This window comes from Magnolia sinica, chromosome 2 (genome assembly GCF_029962835.1).
Source record: "Magnolia sinica isolate HGM2019 chromosome 2, MsV1, whole genome shotgun sequence".
NCBI classification, from domain to species: domain Eukaryota; kingdom Viridiplantae; phylum Streptophyta; class Magnoliopsida; order Magnoliales; family Magnoliaceae; genus Magnolia; species Magnolia sinica.
This window is the reverse complement of record NC_080574.1, coordinates 15,187,083-15,211,783: the sequence shown is the minus strand read 5'-3', so window position 1 is coordinate 15,211,783 and position 24,701 is coordinate 15,187,083. Positions and strand designations below refer to the sequence as shown.

Below are 24,701 nucleotides of genomic sequence, written 5' to 3'. Positions count from 1 at the left end.
GGACTCAAGATCATAAGTAAAGATTTCCTTTAGGAAACTTTGAGCCCGAGCCAAAGGGGAGAGGATTCTGGTCGAAGACGTGGTTGTTAAGAACTTGCGGAAGTATAGAAGGTTAGAGGCTAAGAATCTATATACAGGAGAAAAATGAGAAACCCAAGTGGTTTTATATAATAATTTAAGGATATGGATCATGTCCAAGTTTAATGCCTCACAATGTGCAATAATGGTATTCAAAATGCCCTATTAGCTTCTAATGAGTTAGGACGAGGACTCATAGTGGCAATTATTTCGACAAAAGAAATGACACATGACTCCTCATTTCCATGTCACATCACTAGGACAGTTATTACTTTTAGTGCATAAAAAATCATAAGTACTAAAATGATTGAGATATAGAAAAACAAAAGTGGCACTTTGGCTGATTTCATTGATCAAGACAGTAAATACATGCTAACTTAAGATTAAAAATCAAAAGAGGAAAAAGCAACCATTTTCTCTTATATCTTGGATCGCCTAGCTTCTTGTTAGTTGAAGGCTGTTTAAATTATGGAGGCTACACGCTTAGCCTAACCGACAATTGAAGTGTTGTATCGGATGAAGGTGAGCAATGTGCTAACTTTGATTTTTTTATTGTCCCTTAATCCTTACCAATTCTTCATGACGATTCTTTAATGTCCCTGATTTTTCCTCCAACATTGCGATTTGAGCAGCAAGATCAATTACTTTCGTGTCTGATTCCTTGAGTTCAGCCTAGGCAACATAATATTGTTCTTCAACTGTAGTAACTTCATTTACTTTAAGGGTCGCTGTTAAGTACTCGGCCTGAATCTTGTCAACTATAATATTGATATCTTGATACTCATGCACTAAGTCTAGGAGAAGCATAAGCATCTTGGCCAAGAGGGTTTCATCAAGTGAGAAAGCACTTGATAACGGTGAATGAGGAGCGAAAGTCTCTCAACTGACCTTGTAGAGACAATTTCAGTAGCCCCTGAGCGTATGAGAGTCCATAGCTCATCTTGGAGTTGTTGAAGTTCGGAAGGTGCTGGAGACTCGGCCACTATGATATCACTGTTTAGCATTTGACCGAGGAAGGAGAGTACTTCTTCAACCAGAAGTGTGTCCTTAGGAGATGAATGGTTGTTGATGTATCGGCTAGTATGGGAACTATAGTATCATTAGCCACAAGAGCCTCCATGGTTGTTACTTGGCCGGGATAAGATGTAGACGACCGAGATGGTTCTTCTTCTTCATATAAGACTAGTACCTAATACCTGCTAGTCGTTCTCAGAACTGGTTGTCCAGTTGCTTTCAATGGTGGTGCAGGTTGGCTGGCCGATATTGATATAGAGTGAGAAGAGATGGCTCTACAAAAACTTTGTGACATCACCACAATAGGTTCGTCATCCCAATTGATAGCCGCCAACAGAGCCTCATAATGAATGGAAACACGAAAAGGTTTGGCTGATTGAACGGTTTATGTGTCTTCATGAGCTTGATCATCAGACTGAGGGATATCGCTTGTCGTCGCTTCAGAATTAGTCTTGTTAAATTCCATTGTGGGAGTTCTAGGTTTGTTTGGTGCAACAACAGTAATGACTAGTAATTTTAGCTGAGATTGTGCAGCTGTTGCAAGGACTATTTGTTTCTTAGCAACCATTAGTTCTCTTGTCACTGTGCAAATGGTTAAGAAAATGTTAGAAAAAGTAAGGAACATAGAAAGAAAGAAAAAAGAAAGAGAAATGAAAACATCCACCTAAGTCAGAACGAACAATAATGGTAGAATATCGGTCAATTGTTAACTGAATTTTAGTAGGATCGCCGATGGTTATCACCAAAGGACAAGCATAAGTAGGAAAAGATGGTGGATTGGGTTGATACTGTTTGAGATAACGATCATGAGGAAGATTGGGATCATTCAACATTTCCATATCTTTAATCTATTTCATAAAAGCTCGGTTAAAATGGGCTTCCTCATGTTTTTATGAGCTTCTTTTTTTTTTCAAGCATAATATGAGGGTGAGAGTCCTGACCAATATTTTGTTTTGAAATATATTTTAAAGGCAGAGACAATCTCAGTTGCAGAAGAGATACCTAAAGTCTTTGTTATAGCTCGACCACTTCTACTGGTTGCTGGAGGATTTATTGGTGTAGCTTAAACAGTTGGGGGAATGGGCGGTTTAGGGACATGACCTAGAAAAGGTCTAAGGTCAAAAATCTTCTTAAGAACGAGCGAAGCTATGGGTTTTTGGGTCATTTAAATTGAAATTTTTACTTTGATCGGACCCGCAATTGTGACCTTTTAATGATTTGGCTGAGAGGAGTTGGATTGATCATCCATGTTGTTGCCGGAGAGGGATGATCGAACTCACCGATGCCATTTTTTGTGATCGTGTCTTTCTCTACCATGAAAACATGACCGGTTTTGACATTGTTGCTTTTTTTATTTATCTAGTTCATTATTTTCCTCTTATTAGCCACAAGTTTCTCTATCCTTGTTGTAGAAGGAAAGAGTCGAGCAATGATGAGTTAAGAGGATGCAAAAAACAGTCCATTATAATAGTTGGTCCACCATTCACCAAAAGTGCACATTTAACAAGGATAACTTGGGAAGATGGGAAGTTCAAAAGCCATGCGCATCGTATCCAAAATTGTTGTTGAGTATTTATAAAATCCTGACCAAATCTACAAGCATACGATTATAGGGAGGTTAATTGCCAGTCTTGTGAGTGAATAGATAGGGAAGGGATTAAGCGAGGTCGAATTGGAGAGCCAGGAGATTAGGGCAGTACTGCTTGACCTCTGCCTTAACATTGACATCGGTCTCCATGATGGCACTGTAAGGGAGATCTTTACAGATGAGGTAACTCTTCCAAAATAATCTTGGAACTCTACCATCTCTACGTTGGCTATTTCATATTCTTCTATGAACCAAGCTGAAACAAATTCCTTATTGCAAAATGGGTAGAAAGAAGTGTTAGGTTTATTTATGTCAATGACAAGGAAGAATTTCTTATAATCTGCAAAAGAATAGGCAATTCTAGGGTAAAAGATGTTTCGGCGGTTGAAGGAAGTAAAAGAATTTGGAGGAGAATATAATTTACAAGACCAGATCGGAAGTATTCATACAACCACATTTGAAGAAGCCAAAGAAGTCCTCCGCTGTGGTAAAAACCCTTGGTAGTTGTATTAAACATGTTGCGATACAAGTAGTCGAGCACGAATGGAGCGAAAGCTAACTGTCGACCTTAAGCTAGCGCCTTGGCTAGATGAACATACTCTTTAATTACCTGAACAACATTCACACAACAAGCAATGATAAATCCACACCAATAGAAATGTCATGAGATTTGTGCTGAGTGGATATGAAGGTAAAATAAGCGCACCCATTCTTGTTTGGAAGGTCGAAGTAATGCAACTCTTCCTGGGCGAAGTTGGGACAGACTGAATCTCTAAAAAGGAAGAAGATGAGTGAGAGTGCAAATATCCATGACTGTTGGGCTCGTGGGACCACATTCAAAATGAAAAGTGTGAATCGATCGACTCCAAAAGGCAGAAACTGCAGTGAGCAAAGAAGCGTTTGTTATGTACTCTTGCAAAGATAGACCGATACATTTATAGATACCGACATGCTACGATATATCACCATGTTGATTAGATATACGGTCGAACCATTTTGACCATCCTTTCATGGGTTTCACTTGGGATCTCGAGGTCTTGAAAGCATTGGCAGGATCCGAGAGGGAATCAGATTGAAGAAGAAACTTTTCCCCAAGATAGTCGGGAAATAATAGTTTTATAGATTAGATTTATTTAAGAATGATTTTAGGATAGAAATTTGGGGCATGAGTAAGGAATGATATGTTAGATTCGTTAATAACATTGAAAATGACGTCATTGATCACTACGTTAGAAGGAAAAGCATCCAATTCTCTCATGAAATCTTCTTAATAATAAGCTGGAGTAGAAGAAGAAGAAGCACCCATGGCGGATTGCAAAAATTTCAAAAGATAAAGGAAAAGCGTAAAGAGAAAGAGTCATAAAAAGGAACAAATGATTTGAAATTGCATATATATCAGTCAAGAGTGTGCACATTAATGAGAGGATAATCACGATTCCTCGTATGACACAATTGTGTGCAACATGTCACATTGACAATTGTATAAAATGAACAAAACCATCATTTGATCTTCAACTCGGTCAAGCAGAAGCAATGAGGAGTTGACACATGGAAAGAAAGACGGTTGTATTTAATGCATCAGACATTAAGCCAAACATTGCTCTCACATTTTTTATCAAAGTTAAGATGACATGGGGGGCAATGTTGTACCTTATTTTTTATCGTTCCTGAGATAGCAAATTAAAAAAGGACACATGTCATTGCACAAGAAATATATAGTGTGCGTAAGATCTTTAGAGATATTTATAGCGCTTTTTATGAAATTACAGCTGGCACAAATATGATGATACACATCATCTAATGACGGTGCACGATCGATGCTTCCAGAAAGCAGAAAGCGGTCGAGTGGAAAGAACAGTTAGAGGGACACATGTCAAGAAAAGAAGGAAGGATCTGGGATGTCCAGATGACGTACGACAAATTAGTTATCGTAACCATTAAATAAAGAAAGAAACATCTATGAAACAGTTGAAGAAGAGATATATAAACAACAAGGAAATCAATAAAGCAAGTTGTCTCACACCAAACCAATCAAGTTATCTTTCCTTGTCATAATTTAGCTCTATCCAAGGAGTAGCGGTAATCTAATAGCAGCAATAAGCTTTAGTTATAATCCATTAGTGGTAATTTTTTACTATAATTAAAGTCTATATTTATATGCTGGATTATTCCCAATTTCAATACAAGCTATTAATATTTCCGAATGGCAACTTGTAGTTGCTCATTGTGACTAACTATAAATGTTTCCTTTTTATTTGACCATTTCCCCTTATAAAAGTGCTTTCATACGAAAGGTAAGGTATAACCCATCTTAGGAGGAAGAACTCTAGCCTCCGATAATCACCTGATTATCCTATAACCATATTGCGAGTGGTTGAATAGTGACCAATCTTCTCAGGTGTCGGTTATATACGATTATACTCAACATATCTTCCTATCCTGGTGCTTCGAGTCAAGTTGTTCGGTTTGAATCGAGTCGCACAATCGATTTTGGGACGCTTGCACACATTACAGGTGACAAAAAACAAACCAAGGGCCAACAAAGAGTCTCATATATAATGTAAGTGTATCTAAGCTATTAATCTACCGTACATGTGGAACATTGTGATACCTCGAAACAATCATGGCTACATCACTAAATTATATCAATGGAATGATATGAACAATCCAAACATTGGCCATAAAATTGATGATTAAAAAGCATAGGCATGTTACTTGTAATGATATGTTTGTAGCTCACTCAAGGCTCCAAAATTTCATCATTTTTTCCTCTTGGTATATATTTCATTAGGTAGCTGATTACGTGTGGCCCTGACCTTAGCCAAGGTGGGGCATCCCTTACCATAGGCACACCTTGATGTGTGTATTTTATATTCATGTCGTCCATCTATTTTGTCGAATCATTTTAAGGCATGCATCTAAAATGAAATAAATCTAATTCTACGTTAATGGTCAACAAAAGGATTAAGTTTATATTCGTCTTTTCTTTTTAACCTAAGTCCATGTTTACGGTACATTGTCAACAGATTGGATGGCAAATAACCTTATCAAACATTATGGTGGACCTTAGGAAGTTTTTAAAGATAATGCATATGGTGGGCCAAAATTTGGATCTCCTTTATTTTTTGGCTCAAGCCTTAAAATGTTCAAGAAAGACATGGACGAGATATATACAAGGTGAGCCCGACGGTGCAAAACATTATTATCAAATATCACTTGACAATAAGGTGTGGTCGTGGATGAGTCGCACCTTTATTATCAAATATTCAAATATCACTTGTATATAAATTCAAGATACTAAAATTGATTTAGTAACGAAATTCAAATTCTTAATAAATATATTATAAAATTTAAAAGCATTGCTATTTTTGGATTCCATTACATGACGATTTTGAATGAGATTTGAAATTCAGTGCATTCTAAATCCAACGTTCACGTGATGCTAGGCCCACATATGAATGCGTATCCCTCTCAAATTGCTACGGTTGAGTGACCTACCATGCAAATATACGAAATGGATGGTCCATATCAAGTGCGCTCGAGAAATCTAAGCATTGATGTGGATGGCACACAACGAGGGGCCCACCGTTGATTGATATTTGTAGATCAGTTCAATTGGATGATGCTAACCATCTCGTTTTAGAATGCAGCCTTACCTGACCTGCGCAGATTTTACATTAGGCATGAGTTTTCAATTCTTACAAATGGGCTCATTGTTCCTCAATCCAGACCATTGGTCTTAATCCAGACCATTGGTGTATATCAGCCGACCGTGGATGGACCATGCCTCGATATTTCCCTCACGGCGCAATCTTAAGAAGATAAATGAAACAACGTTCCACATTTAACAGAAAAAAAGATCCCAGTCCCAGTATCGGATCTTCCAAACATAGATTGGGTGTCGTCCGTCAGCCAATGGTCTAGATCACCAAACCATGGGACCCACTTGCCCAAATTGAAAAACGGTGTATGGTATCCCAAGCGTGCACCACCCATCTTTCGGAAGCGGAATGCCTGTGATGTGTCTGTGACCCCGGCACAGAGATATTCCTGTGGCCGCTGCTGTGGGGCCTGCAGAACTGTCCGTGATAAATCCATTCCGTTCATCTATTTTGCAAGACCATAATGGGACATGATTCTAAAATTCAAGCAGATCCGAAACTCCATGGGCCATAACACAAGAAGCAGTGGGATTAGTAATTTGGGAGTGACTAAGTTGTATCAGGATGATATTTGTGCCTACAATTTAATCCTATGAACGGTTTGGATGGCATATCAACATCATGGTCAGCTCCAATAAGGCTTTAAATGTTTCCATTTCCACTGTTTCTTTTGGTATAACTAACCTGATCTTTAAATCTATTTTATTTTTAGAATCATGTTTTATTGTAGTCTTTCAAAATAGATGAACGGAGTAGATTTGTTGCGGACATCTCTAGCGTCCTCACACAGCCCCGCACAGATATATCTCCGCGCCCGGGGTCACAGGCAATCTGCTTCCTGACGCGGATTAGGTACCGACAGGTTGAGTAACGAGTCTGCGACTGAAGTGACGTAACCAAGTTCTGTAGGCCCACTATGATATATGTGTTTTATCCACACCGTCCATCAATTTTAAAATATCATTTTAGTGGATGAGCCAAAGAATGAGTTAGATAAAAATCTATAGTAGACCCATCACATAAAACAATGGAGAGAGTGATTCCCACCATTGAAACTATCCGAATGCCCACCATAATGTTTATTTGAGATCCAACTGGTTCAAAAGTTTAAAAAGACATTAAATAAGGGAAAATATAAATATCAGCTTCATCTGAAACTTTTGTAGCCTTTAGAAGTTTTTAATGGTAGGCATACCTCTTGCTGTTTTCTGTGCTGGGGTCTACTGGAGCTTTAGATTTAACTCATTCTTTGGATATTATCTTAAAATGATCTATACAAATGGATGAAAGGTATGGATAGAAAACATAAATCATAGCGGAACTTGGTGACGTCAGCTCAGTAGCCAGTCTCGCTACTCAACCTGTCAGTAGCTAATCCGCGCTCTCTGCTTCTCCCTTTTCTGATTTAGATTGACGAGTATCCGTTTAGCATGTCAATCAGATCGAGGTATATCCGTACATTAATTTAAAATTTTTTAAGCAACCGCCAATATATATAGAGGTGCTATCCATTTTCCACACGTGCACTATTATTGTATGCTTGTGGGCACTAACGGCAGAGTCGCCACGTTAGGGGCTACTGGGAAAAAGACTGATAATCTGGCTCAAAATCTAAGCAAAACTCTTCTAATTTCACTCCGTATTAGTAATCCCTTGGGCGGTTGTGGTGGGGACGGCCCAGGTAGAGAACAGATCTCCGGCCAAATTCCAACGGAGAGGCCAAAACGTAGCAATTTTCTGGCTGATGATCACTCTATTCTCAAACATTGATTTTGAAAACGATAGTTTATCCATGTTAGCAGTTTGCAATTTACAAACGCATTACCACTGTAGGGCTACTAATACTTTGATGTAACAGTTTTACCTTCCTGTACGGTACTATAGGCAAATCTAAATAGGCCCTAAAAGGCTGCAAGGATCAGACGGACTTATCACTTGACAAACACGGGTAGCAACAAACGATTAATAGCCGCTATCAAATTTCGATGAGCAATAACAGAGGGTTGGGATATTTGTTGCTACCGTGTTTTCCATGAACATCAATGAGGGTTGAGATATTTGTTTAATCCACACCGTCCATTCACTTTTCATATAATTTTAGATATTTATCCCAAAAATATAAAATATATAATGCTCAAATGGACCATACAGTGAGGATTAAATTCTTTCTGTTAAAAAATTCTTAGGGACCACGGAAGTTTTAATCAAGATAATATTTGTTTTTTAACTTAATCCAGGTATATATGACCATATCAACAGGTTAGATGGAAAATAAATGACACAGTGGACCCTAAGAAGGTTTCAATAGTGGGCATCCTTAGCACCACTGCTTCCTGTGGTGTGGTCCACTTGAGCCCTTGATCTAATTTATTTTTATTTTGGTAATCTAAAATGATATTTAAAAATGGATTGATGGTGTGGATAAAACTCATACATCATGGTGGCCCCTCAGTGGGCCTCCGAACATACGCCTGTACCGACTTCCGAACAGGCGGGGGTAGTACCCAATCCGCGCCCGGTTAAACATAACAAAAATCCGGACCACCAAAGTGCTACGCCACGTGGCATATTACTACATGGAATATCCACGAAGCCCAATGGGGCCTGGGAACGGATTGGCTACTCCCCCTGACACCAGCCCCGTGGCTGGTGTTTGGTGGTCTGTGGGCCCTACCATGATGTATATATTTCATCCATTCCGTTCGTTCATTTTTAAAGATCATTTTAGGGTTTCATCCTAAAAATAAGAGGGGTATAAATCTTAGGTGGACCACACCATAGGAAAACAATAGTGATTGGATATCCATCATTTAAATCCTCCTAAGGCCCACTGTACTGTTTATCTGACATCCAATCTGTTGATTAGGTCATAAAGACCCAGATGAAGGGAAAAAAGAAAAATCAGCTTGATCCAATACTTTTATGGCCCCGAAAAGGTTTTTAATGGTCGACGTTCATTCAACACTGTTTCCTGCAATGTGGTCCACTTGAGATTGGAATATACCTCATTTTTTGTGTAATATCATAAAATGATCTATAAAAATAGACAGACGGCATGGATGATACACATACATCATGGTGGGGCCCACCGAACACCAGCCATTGGATGGTGCAAGGGGGAGTAGCCAATCCGTTTCCAATGGGCCTGGTCGAGCCTTCGTCGTCTTGACCTTGTCTTCTCCTGCGATTGGCAGCAGTGCCGTTTGATGTGACCCTTTTTGTTTTTAACATGTAGGAGGTGGTGGGATCAAGGGGACCCCATTGCCCATCACTTTCTCATCTTTGATAGGGCATTCTGCAGTCTGCACCGTATTAAATTGATGCCCACATGGTACTTTACAGGAAGTTCTATTTCGGTCCTCATGGTACACATTGAAAACGTGTTGTGATCACGACCATTGATCTAGTGGCCCACCAAATGGACATGCCATATCTCAAAGGTTTAATGATAACATACATTCACCACATGGTAGGGCTATGTGAGGCTCCATTGATGTTATACATCGAATCCAAACCATGAATCCGGTGCAGCGCCTCATGTTCGAGAGACATACCAAGAATCATCCCAATCAAAAACTCAGGTGGGACACACAACACGAGCAACTGCCTAAAACTTATATATGAACGGCTTGGATGGCATGTACACAATACTGTGGACCTCAAATTCCATCTGGAAGTTTCTATGATGGGCGTCCCCTCCCACTCCCTATTTCCCATTTGGTGTGGCCACCAAAGTTATGGATAAGGCTGAATTTTCAGATATAAGCGTGTAACGTACGGGTTGGATGGCAACCATGAACTCCATGAAGCTCTAACATGGGTGATTATTACCGCACCTTCGTTCAAGCGTATGTGATCATTCTCCCATATAAAAAATAAAGGGGTTATTGGACGGCCCTGATAGTCCCATGAGTCTATCTGAATGGCTGACACTTCCTCCAACGTTGATGTTTTTGAACGAGATTCTTCTTTTACTTGGACCAAAGAAAACGACATCCCTCTCATATGTAAACAGCGTCACAGAAAAGAATGCTATGAAGACAATCAAGGCTTTTCAACCAATGATCAAAGTTTAATTAATATATGATGTGATTATTGTTATTGTGTCATTAGCTACTCTTTCTTGATTTCTAAGCACTATAAGACCATGTGCTGCTTTTTTTAATCAGGAAATCTACTGTGTCAAAGCCAGACCGAGCGCCGCACTTTTGGAAAATTCAGCACAACTAAAAAATCTTCGTGTCATTTTCATTGTCTGCTTATGTTTTCTTAATCAGCTGAGGTCATTTAGAATATTAATTTGGTGGGACCTGCACTAAATGGACATTTCTACATGTACCTTTCAGACTAGAAGATCCTACCCATCCAATCAAGCACCGACATACGCTTTGGTTTTATATTCTATTGGCAGCATATGATAGTATTCATGTAGTTAAAAGGGGTTAACCATTTGCTTGTTGGATTAGGATAATGAAAGAGCTCACTGGATAACTTAAAAAGCAAACCCGATTTGCTTAAAATGCGTTTTACTTCACATTGGTTTAACATCCCCGACTTCTCAAGAAAAACATTCCCGGGGTCTCAAAGGAGGATTTGTACTGGTTTTGATCCACCAGAACCAAGTTTCAAAAGTTAGAACCACCATTGAAAAGGACAACACTGTATTTATGCATTTTTGTAATGAGGACGGATTCAGTACACTGCTGTTACCATCCTGGGCAATCAATACAGAGCAACCAATTGATTGGCCACCTGATTGATGGCCCAATGAGCAAGTATTGTACTTGTTGAGGTGTGTTTGGATGCAGTATCAAATTGAATTGCAATTCTTATCTATGGGTCTGTTTTGGTGACACCCGAAAAATCATTTCCACCAGTAAAGTGGAAATGCCAAATTGGAATTTCCTTATCATTCATGTCAGGTATCGGTGGTATTGGGCCTCCAAATTGCAATTACAACAGTTCTCACATTGTACTGGAAACAATTACAAGGACTAGGAAGCATAACTCCTGAGTGTTTGCAAATTTGTTTGTTGTGCATCAAAATGCAATCTAAATAATGTTCTTTCTTCTTTCTTGTGTACTACACAAACAGCATTTGATATAGCATGAGGGTCCTAGATTATAACTCAAGAGCTTAAATTGGACCCCAAAAAAAATTATATCTTCAAGAATAATAAAGATTAAGAACTTAATCAGAAATGGGGTACAAGAGGCTGATGCTTATAATATAGAACAAAACCAAGTAATAGAACATGATAAAGAAGATTCCGTACTTTCTTATAGGGCATCTCGAGCAGCAATCCGGCATGTGATGGAATCGGCCAGCGAGGATATTGATAATTCCAGGCTTGATATTTTGTAATGCTGAAGAAAATAGAACCATCATCAGCAGCTAAAAAAGCAGAAGCAGAGTAGGAATTTGAGCTCATAATCGAATCAAACCTTCTGTATCTGGGCTTTGTCTGCTGTTCCTTCCAACTCCTCCAAATCAATCTCTTTTCCATTGATCAGCTTCTCTACAGCATTCATCTGGTGGACTTAATGCCATCCGTCGTCAATATCATTGATTTTAGATTAACTCCAAAAAAAAAAAAAAAAAAAAAAAGCCCAAATTATAGGTTCCCAGGCTTTCAATTTTATATTTGGATTCTAACAAGCAGGGCCCACAATCCAGTGGGTCCAGATTATCGGTCTACTGGGCCTCACCGTGGATAGACCATGCTTCAAAAATCTTCTCAATAGTCTCTTAACCTCTTGACCTAGACCTACAAATTGACAGTTCCGAAGGAATAGAGCAACAATCTGCATTCAAATGAAAAAAGGGCCAAAGCTTGGAGGATCTTCGAATCTGGGAGAGTTTTGGGGAACGGCCCATCCACAGTGGTCGTAACAGAGCAATGGGTTGGATTACTGAACCATGACCCCTACTAGTCAGAACTGAAAACCAAAGTATTCTGTGAAAAGTCTTGAGCCAAGGATCCAAATTGGCCTCCAAAATACATATACCTACATACATTCACACATACATCAAGGGTTAAAAATTGGTTTCAGTGTAATGGATCAGCCACGACTGAAACCAGTGTGTATCTACAGTAACAGCCACTATGGGCTGATACACATATCCGACCCATCCATAGTGGAACATATTAGTTCAACGGTTCAGATCACTATATTTATCATGATCTGTACCATTTCGCAAGAAAAGTTGGGTTTGAACTTTCAGTTCTGAATTGATACTATAAAGGGGAGTTAATGAATGCTTTGGCAGCATGTGATGCCTGACACGCAGGACATCAGAAATTGATCAGGTGGCACATATTAACTCAAATTAAAATGACTAAATGTGGAACCCACTGTCCCCAAGTCTTGGTCCCAAAGTCAGATTCATTAGTAATCCTAACCTCTGATTTGTGACTCTTGTTTGTTGAAATAGGACCATTGGATATTTTTCATTTTTAATCATCCAACAAATGTTCTAGACATGTGGTCAATAGAATTTTATTTTATTTTATTTTTTTTGCGGGCTCAAATGGCGTGGTTCATGATACATTTAATGAGGGACATACAATTTGGACTGTCTAATTTGAATTACTCATATGATGAGTGTAGCTGAAATGAGGATGTTCAGATGGATGACTGGCAAGATGAGGAAGGACAAAATTAGAAATGAATGCTTCAAGTGAACTTAGGAGTAGCACTAATTCGTAAGAAGATGAGGGAAAGTAGACTTAAATGGTTGATCATGTGCAATGGAGACCAAGAATTGTGCTGGTTAGGAGTGAGTTGGTACAAGTTGAAGGCTCTTTAAAGGGCAAAGGAAAGGCCCAAAAGGATGTAGGTGGAGGTATTGTATTAAGAAACAACTTGATGACCTAACTGAAGTTATTGCCCCTTGATAGAGTAGAATGGTGGAACAAGATTCACATAGCCAACCCCGATTAACTGGGATAAGGCTTAGATGATGATTATGATGATGAATTTGAATTACTCATATGCCATGTTTGCAACTTTTAAGTGCCTGCAAATCATCTGTCAAACTCTACAAGGTTTCTCTCATTGATAAAAACAAAGTGTTGGTGTTATGATTGAGGCTTAACAGATGAGTCATTATAGTTTAAGTGCTTTGACACAGATGAGCTGCTTGTCAGTCCAATGTGATGTTTTTTTGTGGAATCCAAACCATGCATTGGGTGGTACCACAATAAGATAAGATGCCACAAAAATCAAGCTGATCCAACACTCAGGTGGGCCATGCCATTAAAAATAATGTAAAAATGTGCCCGAACCTACAAACTCAAGTGGTGTGACCCACTTGTGTGTTGGATATGCTTGAGTTCTGGGGAGTCCATCCTGATTGGGCGCACCTTACAAGCGGTTTGGATGACATATTTACATTATGGTGGGCTGCACCCTTGGCTGGCGGTCCATTTTTCTTTTGGCCTCCAGATAGATATATGCCAGTGTTAAAATTTATTTTATTGGCATTAATCTTGTGATGATGATCCTCTCGAAGTGATTTGGCAGGCAAAGAGTGTGTTTACCTCACTGGAGAGCCTTAGATATATATCTACTCAGCCTCCAAAATACATATACCTACTCTCACTTTGAAATCATGCAAGTCCTACATAGCTTTCCACTTTCTTGAACTACTAGATCCTATTGCTTCCAGTTGCTAAGATCTCCCCCTTCTCAGAATTTTGTGCCTTTAGCCATCACAACCAAAAGAATATTCATGCAATCATTAGTTTGACTCGACTGGACTTGGTCCTGTCATTTGTTATTTATTTTTTTATTTTTTTAAGATAACGATTGTATTAAGGAGAAAAAGAAAACAAACAAAAAAGGCCTGCTGAGATAGCAGAGCTGAACAACCTAAAAACCCAAAAAAGCAAGATTATAATCTTTAAGGCCTAGAACATTCACCACCCATTCAATAATCAACTTCTTAGAATAAGATCCCACTGATTTAGCCGAGGACTGAGAGTTGCTAAAGCATCTTTCGTTCCTTTCTTTCCAAACTGCCCACCAGGTAGCAAGAATCACCATTCTCCAGATGCGAGTTTTAACTTTGCCCAACTTAGTACCTTGCCACGCTGCTAGCAAAGCCGGAGCAGAATTAGGGATACAACCGCTGACGTTAAAGCAAGAGAAGAGATCCCACCAAATTTGGGTGATAAAGGGACATTGGACCAATAGATGGTCGATAGTCTCCTCGTTTTGCATACAACAGAGACAGATGTTTACCAATTGCATCCCTCTCTTCCTAAGATTATCGATTGTTAGGATTCTGTTCATAGCTGCCAGCTATCCAAAACAGATGATTTTTGGGGGAGCATCATATTTCCAAATGAAAGGACATACCATTGCTGAAGAGGAATAATTGGAAGCGAGAACAGAGTAGAACGATTTAACCGAAAAGATGTCAGACTTATCTCGATTCCAGATAATAGAATCGGAGGTAGATTGGTCCAAGGTGACATTAGATAGGGAATGAAGCAGCTGCACATAGTCATCCATCTCCCTATCATGCAAATTCCTGAAGCAAGTAACTTCCCACACCCCTCCAGTAGCTGTATGGGAGAAGAAGTTAGCAATCATACTGTCCTTTTCCACAACAATCCGGTAAATAGCAGGAAATCTTTCACGCAGGGTGCAATCTCCCAACCATTTATCTTCCCAGAATCTAACTCTCGTTCCATTTCCCACTGCAAAACCGATATCGATAAGAACTGACGATTTAAGACGGAGAATCCCTTTCCAGATATGGGAAGCCCTGTACAAAGAATTATCCTTGGTCCACCAAACACCAGGGGATGACCCATATTTGCCTTTAATGATTGTGCTCCAAAGAGCCTCGGGTTCCTTTCCCAGCCTCCAGATCCACTTTCCCAAAAGAGCCGAATTCATTATCTTAAGATTCTTAATATTAGCGCCCCCATTTCGAAAATGACTACACACATGCGTCCAATCCATAAGATGAAGCTTATTATGATTTTCTTTACCATTCCAGAGAAAATTGCATCTGAGATGATCGATACGATTCAAAACTGACGTCGGACATCTGAAGAGGGACATGAAATAGACTGGAAGGTTAGATAGCGCAGCTTTAATGAGGGTGATCCTACCTCCAATCGATAGATAACGACATTGCCAAGTAGCAAGCTTCTTTTGAAATCTATCAATGACTTTGTCCCACATCGCAATCGGAGGAGGACGAACAACAAGAGGGAGACCAGCGAAGAAGGTGGGAAAAGAGGCAACCGAACAGCCCAGACTACCGGCAAATCTGGCGATGTCCTGATCTGATCCATTCACACCATACACTTTGGACTTGGCCATATTAATTTTCAAGCCCGACACTGCCTCAAAACATCGTAAAGTCGTGTGAATGTTGTCGACAGAATCCGCATCAGCTTCTATCATGATAAGAGTATCATCAGCGAATTGGATGTGAGAGACAGGGAGGGAAACGTCAGGTATCGATATACCTCTAAACATGCTTGCATGCTACCCTCTAGCAATCATTTGAGACAAAGCCTCACCAATGAGGAGGAAAAGGTGACTTTGTTGACTTGGTCATTTTTAACTCCCCTTTATCAAACTAATTCAAAAACTCAAATTTAACAAAAGACTTTGTTGATCTTGTCTTCTTTAAGATAAGTTTAAAGCTATTAACTATTGGAAAAAATCTCCTTCCCTCCCTGTTATTATTGACTTGAGTCTTGTAAAGACTCCAATGAATCTTCAAGTTGGGAAAGAGAAGAAAGTGCTTTGGAGAATGGATCTGCTCGCTATTTGGTGGGCTATTTGGGAAGAAAGAAATGTTGAGTGTTTCAATAATGCTCAAAGTCGGTGAAATGCACCTCCCAAAGTGCAATATCGCTGGTCATAGAATGGGTTTCTTCTGCTTCTAAGCTGAAGGGATGTAATTTGGATTTTTTTGGGCTGCAGTTGGTTTGCTTTCTTGGTTCCCCTTTCTTGTTGTAGTTCCCCCCCCTCTCTCTCTCTTTTTTTTTTTCTTGTTGTTGTTTTGCTGCTTTCGTTTGTTTTAATACACGTTTTGTCATCTTTCTAAAAAAAAAAAAAAAAAAAGAATCTTCAAGTCATACAGTGTGTTGGATTTTCAGGTTTGCTATGCATGTAATGTAACGTTTGTACAAGGTCTGCCTCTAAGACTCGAGAAAATTACTATTAAACTGGTGATCTCTGGACACTGCACTTCTCATCAAGGCATAGCCATTGCCATAGATGCAGCTGTAAAGGTGACTTAAAGGAGTTCTTGGCAGGAAGGAATATGCACACATGCAAGGTGAGAAAACACAGCTAAGGAGACCACGAGCAGAGCCAACTTCAAGAAAATGCAATGCAATAACTGAAATTTTACAAACTTTTGTTCATCATTTCAATGCAATAATAGATACTTACAAACTAATCCAGAAATTATCAACAAAAATCCACTGCCATTTGAGAGTTGGAATGATAATAGAAGTGGCTAAGTTAAATTTCATTTTGAAAATGCAGGAGAGAGTTGCCAGGGGCTAAAATCCGCTGGCAATTAGTTGCTTGAGATGATCAATTTCATCTCTACTACGCATATGAGAGTTGCTAGGGGCAAAAATCTGCTGCCAGTTGGTTGTTTGAGATGATTAAACTATGTAATGCAAAAGAAAATGAGATGGATTTTTTTAAAAGTAACGGAATTTATTAGGAGGGCCAAAAGGCCAGCAAGGACAAAAGCAAACAGAAACAAAAATACAGACCACAACTCAGGGCACCCACTCCCTGATACACAGTTTAGCCCAAGTAATAGCCTCCAAAAAATGAGATGGACTTTCAAGCAAAAGAAACGACATTTTGGTAATTAGAGCGAAGCAATATCTTTAACCAAAGAGGCCTGCTTTTTACAACTGCTCCCATCCCACCCTTGCCTTGAAAACCACTTCTTTTCTCCACATGCATCGTACCAGCAGCATCTGCTGGTAACTGGAATAATTGGTTAAAAAGCAACAACCACTACCGTCCATCTTCCAATACTAGACTACTAGGTTGATCAACTACTGATATCAATGATCAAATTCCCTTATTTGGCCAACTCTTCAGTGAAGGTGAATCATTTAGTTTCATCTAATGGTTGTGGGAAATGACTGTAGTCTGGGTGCTTGGAGATTAGAGCATGACATCAACTTTGATCTTAGACTAGCTAGATGGCCTAGTAGTAGCAGGATCCTTAGTTGTAGTGCATAAGGCTGAAGAGTTAGTCAACAACCTTGCTAAAGGAATCCTATGAATAGCATTATGTAGAGGAAAGCGACACCCCTCTTGTAAGTGTTTCTTCCTTTATTATTCATGTTTTTTTTTTTCTTTTCATCGTCATCGTGGCCTCATCCCAACTATGGTTGGCTATTTGTATGTCACAAAAGAAAAGAAAAGAAATGGACATCTATTTTACAGTGCATGCAAATATATATGCAAACAAGCTTATGTTCATGTACAGAAGTCAAAATCATACAAATTAGGCCTATGTAACTTGGATAGTGACATGTGTGTCAGTGTTGAACATAGTAGCTTTTGAAAGTCGGATTTGTTACCATGTCCTAACAGATACTTAAAAGCAATAAAATATTACATTGCAATTGCCTATTTATACATAAAAAATCCCAAAACTAAATAAGTAACAATAAACCTAAAATTCAATTACTTATATTTAAGCAAGTACCACAAAAATAAAAGGCAATGATAGTCATATATGTGTGTGTGTGTGTGTGTGTGTGGGTAAAAGAAAAAGTTCTTTTTATCAGTGAATACAAACATTATGATAATGTCTTCTATATTAAAAATAATAATAAGAAGAAGAAAGAAAGATATTCCTATATGAGCCATGTTCAGGAGTGTCATACATGCAAACACCGATACGCTTGAAGTGGTACAATTTCAAAAGTCTCAAATCTTTGCCATTTAGGATGAGTTTCAAATATGAGAAACAAAACCACCCAATCAAAACTGCATGAAAGGGATGCGTTTAACAATCTCACCTCATCAGGAGAAGCATTGAAACGAGCTGCGAGAACATACTTAGAGTTCTCAGAGATTCCACATCTCTTCAATGATTCTGATATCTGGTAGAAAATTGAAGTTCAAATGCTAACTATTCCAAGGAAGTTAATGAAAGAAATAAACCCACAGTGAGCAGAATAGAGCAAGATGGATACATGTTTGGACCCTGAGTAATTATAAACAAGCTCCGAATGAAGGGTGCGTGTTGTCAATGATCCCCTTGATTTGGCTAAATGTGCTTTATGTGCTGCCGCTAGAACAGGGAAAACGTCTGGTATCTGTCCAATTTTTTTACAGAAATGACATTAGAGAAAACTTATGAAGTAGCGCTGATGCAGCACAGAGTGGAAATGAGGCCAATTTGAAAAGAATTTAGATGTGAAATCTATGTCATTTCTGAAGAATTGTTGCAGAAACTTTTCATGAAACTCCACACAACAGCAGAATTCGTAAAAAGTAAAAAATAAAGACTATTATAGGATCTACAAAATAAACGGCATCATGCTACTTGTTTTGGAAGCACCACACTCCACAAATTAACTCATTATAGGATTAAAGGAAAAAAACTTCAATTTCCTTAAAAAAAGAAGACGAAGAATCTTCAATCACCAAATAAGCAGGTAAAGTTCCATATGTATGGCCTTTGTATATACAGGCTGTACAGCTTAAAACAGAAGAGTACTCGTTAATCAGCATATAACAATGTAGAGCTCTATGCTTTCAATATCTAGCCCTTGCACACACCAAATTCATAATTTAACTACAACACAGATTATTGCTTGTGAAGTGAGTCTAATACATTGGGAACTGCCTATTAAACTGGAAAAAAAGGAAGGTGGCCTGTTAATAACAAGCCAATGTGTGTGTGTGGGTGTATGAAAATGCATGTGTGAAGAGTGTATGTATGATCAGTGTGTCCAAAATCTGACCAGAAAACCTATGGGGCCCATAAATTGAATCTGATCAACTAAGGGGCTGATTCCATGAATTCCCCTCAGCTTAAAAACTACTCGCCCTTAAGTTCTACTTCTGATCCAGTAAACCTACATGTTAGCCCAGCACAACTTTTGTTAGGATCCACCGCAGACCACGTTACATGCACTTCCATGCAACCTAAGCCTTCCATTGTATCTTTAATTTCCTTTTCAGTCTTCAAATTGTTTGCTCCAGTATTCATGTCAAGATTGACATATCCATGTTTGCCTCAACAAACTCCTTAATCAATTCCGCTGATTTAGTCATCTCTCCATCCATCTATTTATCTGTAAATCAGAAATTTGTTCCTTCCATATTAATTTTCAAATTCTTCTCCAAATCCATTCATTGTTGCTTCCTTGATATGACCATCGATCCAAGCAGATCCTAGGTGAATCCAGCCTTTAGTCTATTGGCATATCCACCCATGGACCACCTCCAGGGCCATTTGGCAGCATGGATTTGGATTTTGACTTAAGAATCCAAATCCAGGATTTTTAATCCCTAGATTTTGCATTCTTTCAGTTGAGTTTAGCAAGCTTGGATTTCAATGCCATAGAATCCAGAAATTGTGTTTGGCAACCTGGATTTTTACTCAAGGGGAACCCTAGAATAATGTTGCGCACAACTAAAACAAAAGAGTCATTAATAATCAAATAACCATCTAAATTTCCACACAATAACCTTGTGCATACAGACCTTGCATACACCACTTTCCTAAAGTAACTTAAACACTCATTCCTGCTTGTTGAGCAAGTCTAAGAAAAAATGGAAATTATCTATTAACTAGAACATAAATTTTTTTTTTTTGAAAGATATTAACTAGAACATAGTTGCATGAAGCGTGAAGTGAAGCAGCAACAAATTCAGGTGTGGGAGCAGGGACATGCCTCTTTCAAAATGTAAACAAGTATAAATTAGGTAGGGATTCGGAGCGGGATTGAAAGTGGGAATCTGAAGCGGGAGCAACACCTAGTCAAAAGGATCCTGCAACTAAGAACTGGACACAAAAGGAAAGTAACTTGCTAACAAATTGTCCATTTGTGTGAGGATGAACAGTGAACACGGGTAAACAGTGCATGAAGGCAATTTGTAGTGCAATAAACAAGTTGGAGACATCATTGCCTCTGGAGGCATTGGGTCGACACACATAGGTAGATGGATGGATAGAGCACGGGTGTGTGCGTGCATGTGTGAGGAATGAAAAGAAGGTTAAATGTGGAGAAAACGTACAAGAGATGCATTAAGAAAGGCTACTTCAGGTTCAAGTGTTCCTGCTTGCATAGATTCCACAAGTTCCCTGCAAAGGCAATCAGTTATGGGGAGTTATTTGATACTGTAACAGAGAATGATGGTTTCATATGCATGCAATCAGAAATTGAAAACTTGGCGGGTAATAAATTAAAATTACACCAGCCAAGTCTTGGGACCACCACAATGGGTAATAACTATAAAATCAGACAAATTTGACAATCCTGACCCCTGATCAATGGACAATTGTTTAGGGGCTATTTGGCACACGGGATTAGGTGGGATTAAGTGGGATGGTATTGTTTGACAGTAATTATTACGGGATGTCAGGGATTGTCAAGGGATTCAATCGTTTTGATCACGTTCCATTCCAAGTTTGGAATGTAAGAAATCTCCATGTATATCCAGGATGAATGGGGATACCACGTTTGGAAACCCACCTAGAGGAGTCGGTTACAATGAAGATGCCGGACGCGGATTTTCTACAAGAGGCTCTCGTAGAAGTTTGTGTAGGGATGCTAGGTGGGGCCCACCATGATGTTTGTGAGAAATCCACTCCGTTCATTCGTTTTGAGAGCTCATTTTAGGATAAGAGACCAAAAATTATTCAGATCCAAAAGTCAAGTGGGCCACACGAGGGAAGAGTAGGGATTTAGTGACCACCATTGAAACATTTGTATGGCCACAAAAGTTTTGGATCAATCTGATATTTGTTTTCTCCCTTCATCCAGGTCTATGTGACCTCATGAACAGCTTGGATGACAAATAAACATCATGATGGGCCCTAGGAAGGTTTCAACGGTGGGAATCATGGTCCCCACTACTTTCTATGGTGTGTTCCACTTGAGCCTTGGATTTATCTCATTTTTTGGCTCATGACCTGATGTGATCTCGAAAAATGGATGGATGGTGTGGATACGATACATATATCATGATAGGGCCCACGGAACTTGGTGACACCAATACACCACCACGCAATCCGCTTCCGATTTTTTCTCCGGCTCAAATCTATCAAGGGATTCCATCCCGCAATCGTAAAACAATTGGGATTGGGAGAATCCCCACCATTCAAATTTCCATCCGGCGTAGTTTCCAAAGCCTTAATAAACCAACATCAACAAAGAAAGTTACCAAACAAGGGGTAGGTTTGAAAAAGTGATTTTTGCAATTCAATCCTACCCAATCCCATCTAATACCATGTACCAAACAATCCCTTACTGAATATGGGACATTGACTATTTTTTTCATTTGAGCCATCCATCAGATGTGGCCAGTCAAAACATCAATTCAATGGAATTGTTATTTTTTGATCCATCTAAAGTGGAACATTTGATTTGGACAGTTTAATTTCAATTACACGGCTACCACATGTACCATTTCTGTATGAACCATCAAATTTTGCAAGAGTGTCAAAGCTTTTCACATTCATTATTAGCCAGCCTCAATCTGTAAAAAACAACACGGCTTGGCAGTGCAGGCTCACAAATAAACACATACACAATTATCCAATCTACAAACACACACACACATGCTTGATGTCCTCCAATGTGTATAAAAGCATTATAGTGCCCATTGTAACAGCCTCACTCAAAGCTTAATAATGCCCATTACATCAATGCTGTAATGATAACAGGGCAACCCCATTACGTTACAGTGGCAATAAGGGCTGGCGATATACTGAAATGCAGTTATTTTGCTCATAATTAAATTACTTAATTAACTAAGCTCAATTAAAATAATAACGACATCCAATAGCAATTAAATATATTTAAAGCATTGCTGCAGTATCGTATATTTGAGAATTTGATCCAGTGCCCTCGGAGCATTACGATTTATACTTCTCCGAGATACATTGGTAACTTGGCCAGTCTGATCGACTGATCTGGTCTGTCAATTAGGTCCAGCAAAAGTTCCATGGTTATCATTTAAAAATCACACTGAACAGATGATTCTAACCATTTGATCAACAGCCTATAAAAATGGACAGTCAAGATCATTTACGGAAAACGCACCCAAGCAACAATCTAAAGCATCTATCTGTTGGACCCAACACAGATTGCTCATTGTTCTGAAGAAATAAAATTTGTCATAGAACCCCAACAATCCGATCCATGGCTTAGAAAACAGATAGCTATATATATATATGATGGCCGACTTAGGACAGAAAAGGTTATCGATCAGTGTTATGGTGAACCTAATGTACAGTATGGCTTGATAGAATCAACTGATGAATGCCCCTATGCAACTACAAGCATTGTAATTGGAATGTTTCTAATGCAATCGTCCCACATCCCAAGCGTGCATGCTTCGTATGTGTGAAATTTGCTCTTTCTTTCATATCTTTATTTTAGGCAGGGAATAATTTTAAATATCTTCTTATCTAAGTATCTTCTTATTTTAGGCTTTTTCTTAATTATAATGCTTTATTATTTGTGTGCTTTCCTATTTTCATAAATTTTTAGATTCCACAGTCTTTATTACAGATTGTAAGGTTTGATTATAAATAGGGCCTATGTCCTATGGAATAAGACAGGCTGATTAATATTCTCTTTATGAAATTCTCTTATTTTTTCTACGGTAGCTGTTGAAGGGAGGGGGAGTGGTCTCTAGTTCAATACTAGAGGACTGCTGAGCTTGCTCACAGTCTTGCATTTGTGATCTCTAGCATTCGGTGATAGGATTGTTGGGTCTTTTCCCACAATCTCTTTCATTTCTTATTGATTTATGTGCTTTCCCTTTGGGATTGCGTCAGTTTCTCTACATATGGTACATGACTGCGAATGGCAGACAAGATTCATGTTTGAACAGCCAGAAATCTGAGCAAGGGTATGTTCACCGTGGGCGCCATCCCACCTAATGAATGGCTTGGATCCAGCACAGGTGCCCCATGTGGGCACGTGTCCTCTGAGGAATGCGTGAGAGAGAGAGAGAAAGAGAGAGAGAGAGAGAGAGAGAGAGAGAGAGAGAGAGAGAGAACGCTGAGTATTCTGACATTACATGCACTATTTCTACTTTTAGGTGATTCAATAGTACATATCTGTACTGTTGTGTTAGCATAAGTAGAAAAAGAGGGGCGTAAATGTCAGAGAGTGAGAAAAGCAGAGAAGAAGAAGAAGAGGCGTGTACTTGCAATTGGTGACGTCGTTGAAGAGCGCGAGTGAGAGTGTCGTGCTTCCGTTCACCTTCATTTCCTTCATTTCCTCGGCTTTTAGAGAGAGAGAGAGAGAGAGAGCTAGGGTTTTCGCGCTTAGCGGAAGGAAGAGGGAAAATGCTTTGGAAAAACTAACTGACGAGTGACGAGAGGCTTGTTTTTCCTAGACCACACGCGCACGCTTTCTTGGACACGGTGCACACGTGGCTCCCTCCCTGAAGAAATGAATACGCGCTACATAGCGGACACAATGTGCGTGAAATAAATAAACGGTCCACCCCTTAGGCGGGGACTACCTTGTGGTGGCAATGAGCCGGTTCTGGGTCGGGCCAGGCTGGGCCCGGGTCCGGCCTGACACTTTCAGACCAAAGTCCAGGGCCAAATGGGTTATTAGCAGGCCCAAGCCCAAGTCCCAAAAGATAATTAGACCCAGGTCCGACCAAACCTGATCTGACAAAAAAATTTGATAGAATCTCATTTTCCACTTGAATGTTCCTAATCTATTCATTGATTAGGTGGGTCTACGTACACAAGTAGATAGAAGTTTTAGAGAAATGAGATCAATGCTCCACATTCAAGATAGATGTATTGCCTAACCTAGGATTGGATATATTCAGGGCAGATAACACGTGGACAAAGAAACGTTATCAGTGTGCACTACCTGATGAATGGCCCACATCTCTGACATGTGTGCCTTGCATGTTTGGACTTTTCACTCGCTATGAGGGTTGACAGAGAGTTCAGATTTTGGGTACTTAAATGGCCCACCAGAAGAGTTGACAGCCCCATTTTCACGGTATAATCCACATAATGGATGATTCGGATGCATCACTTCCACACACGTGTAGGCCGCCCGGTTTATACCCGGGCCTACCAACTCATGAAGGAAAGATGAAATGACAATTATATTGGGACTCATTTCTAA

The 24,701-nt window shown here is 39.3% G+C and overlaps 1 protein-coding gene across 2 annotated transcripts; it reads right to left on the bottom strand.

Moving 5' to 3' along the window:
• Positions 1 to 11,346: 11,346 nt before the first annotated feature.
• On the bottom strand, positions 11,347 to 23,921 carry LOC131236319 (uncharacterized). 2 transcript variants are annotated; one of them, XM_058233446.1, is made up of 6 exons: positions 23,752 to 23,921; positions 20,608 to 20,674; positions 18,555 to 18,677; positions 18,378 to 18,461; positions 11,788 to 11,874; positions 11,347 to 11,709 (listed from the first exon to the last, which is right to left on the bottom strand). In XM_058233446.1, exons 1-6 carry the CDS (start codon positions 23,820 to 23,822, stop codon positions 11,623 to 11,625), a joined length of 519 nt encoding a protein of 172 aa, XP_058089429.1. In that variant the 5' UTR covers positions 23,823 to 23,921; the 3' UTR covers positions 11,347 to 11,622. The 2 variants fall into 2 exon arrangements, with proteins under 2 accessions (XP_058089429.1, XP_058089434.1); XM_058233451.1 differs by lacking the exon at positions 23,752 to 23,921 and adding an exon at positions 22,000 to 22,087.
• Positions 23,922 to 24,701: the final 780 nt, after the last annotated feature.

What these genes read in the sequence shown, in the direction of transcription:
- LOC131236319 (XM_058233446.1), bottom strand. Translation starts at nt 23,822, where the DNA reads ATGAAGGAAATGAAGGTGAACGGAAGCACGACACTCTCACTCGCGCTC. An exon ending in CCTTTCTTAATGCATCTCTT is followed by an intron (nt 18,678 to 20,607) that starts GTACGTTTTCTC and finishes AAAATTGGACAG; the next exon opens with ATACCAGACGTTTTCCCTGT. An exon ending in TCAATGCTTCTCCTGATGAG is followed by an intron (nt 11,875 to 18,377) that starts GTGAGATTGTTA and finishes TAAGTCCACCAG; the next exon opens with ATGAATGCTGTAGAGAAGCT.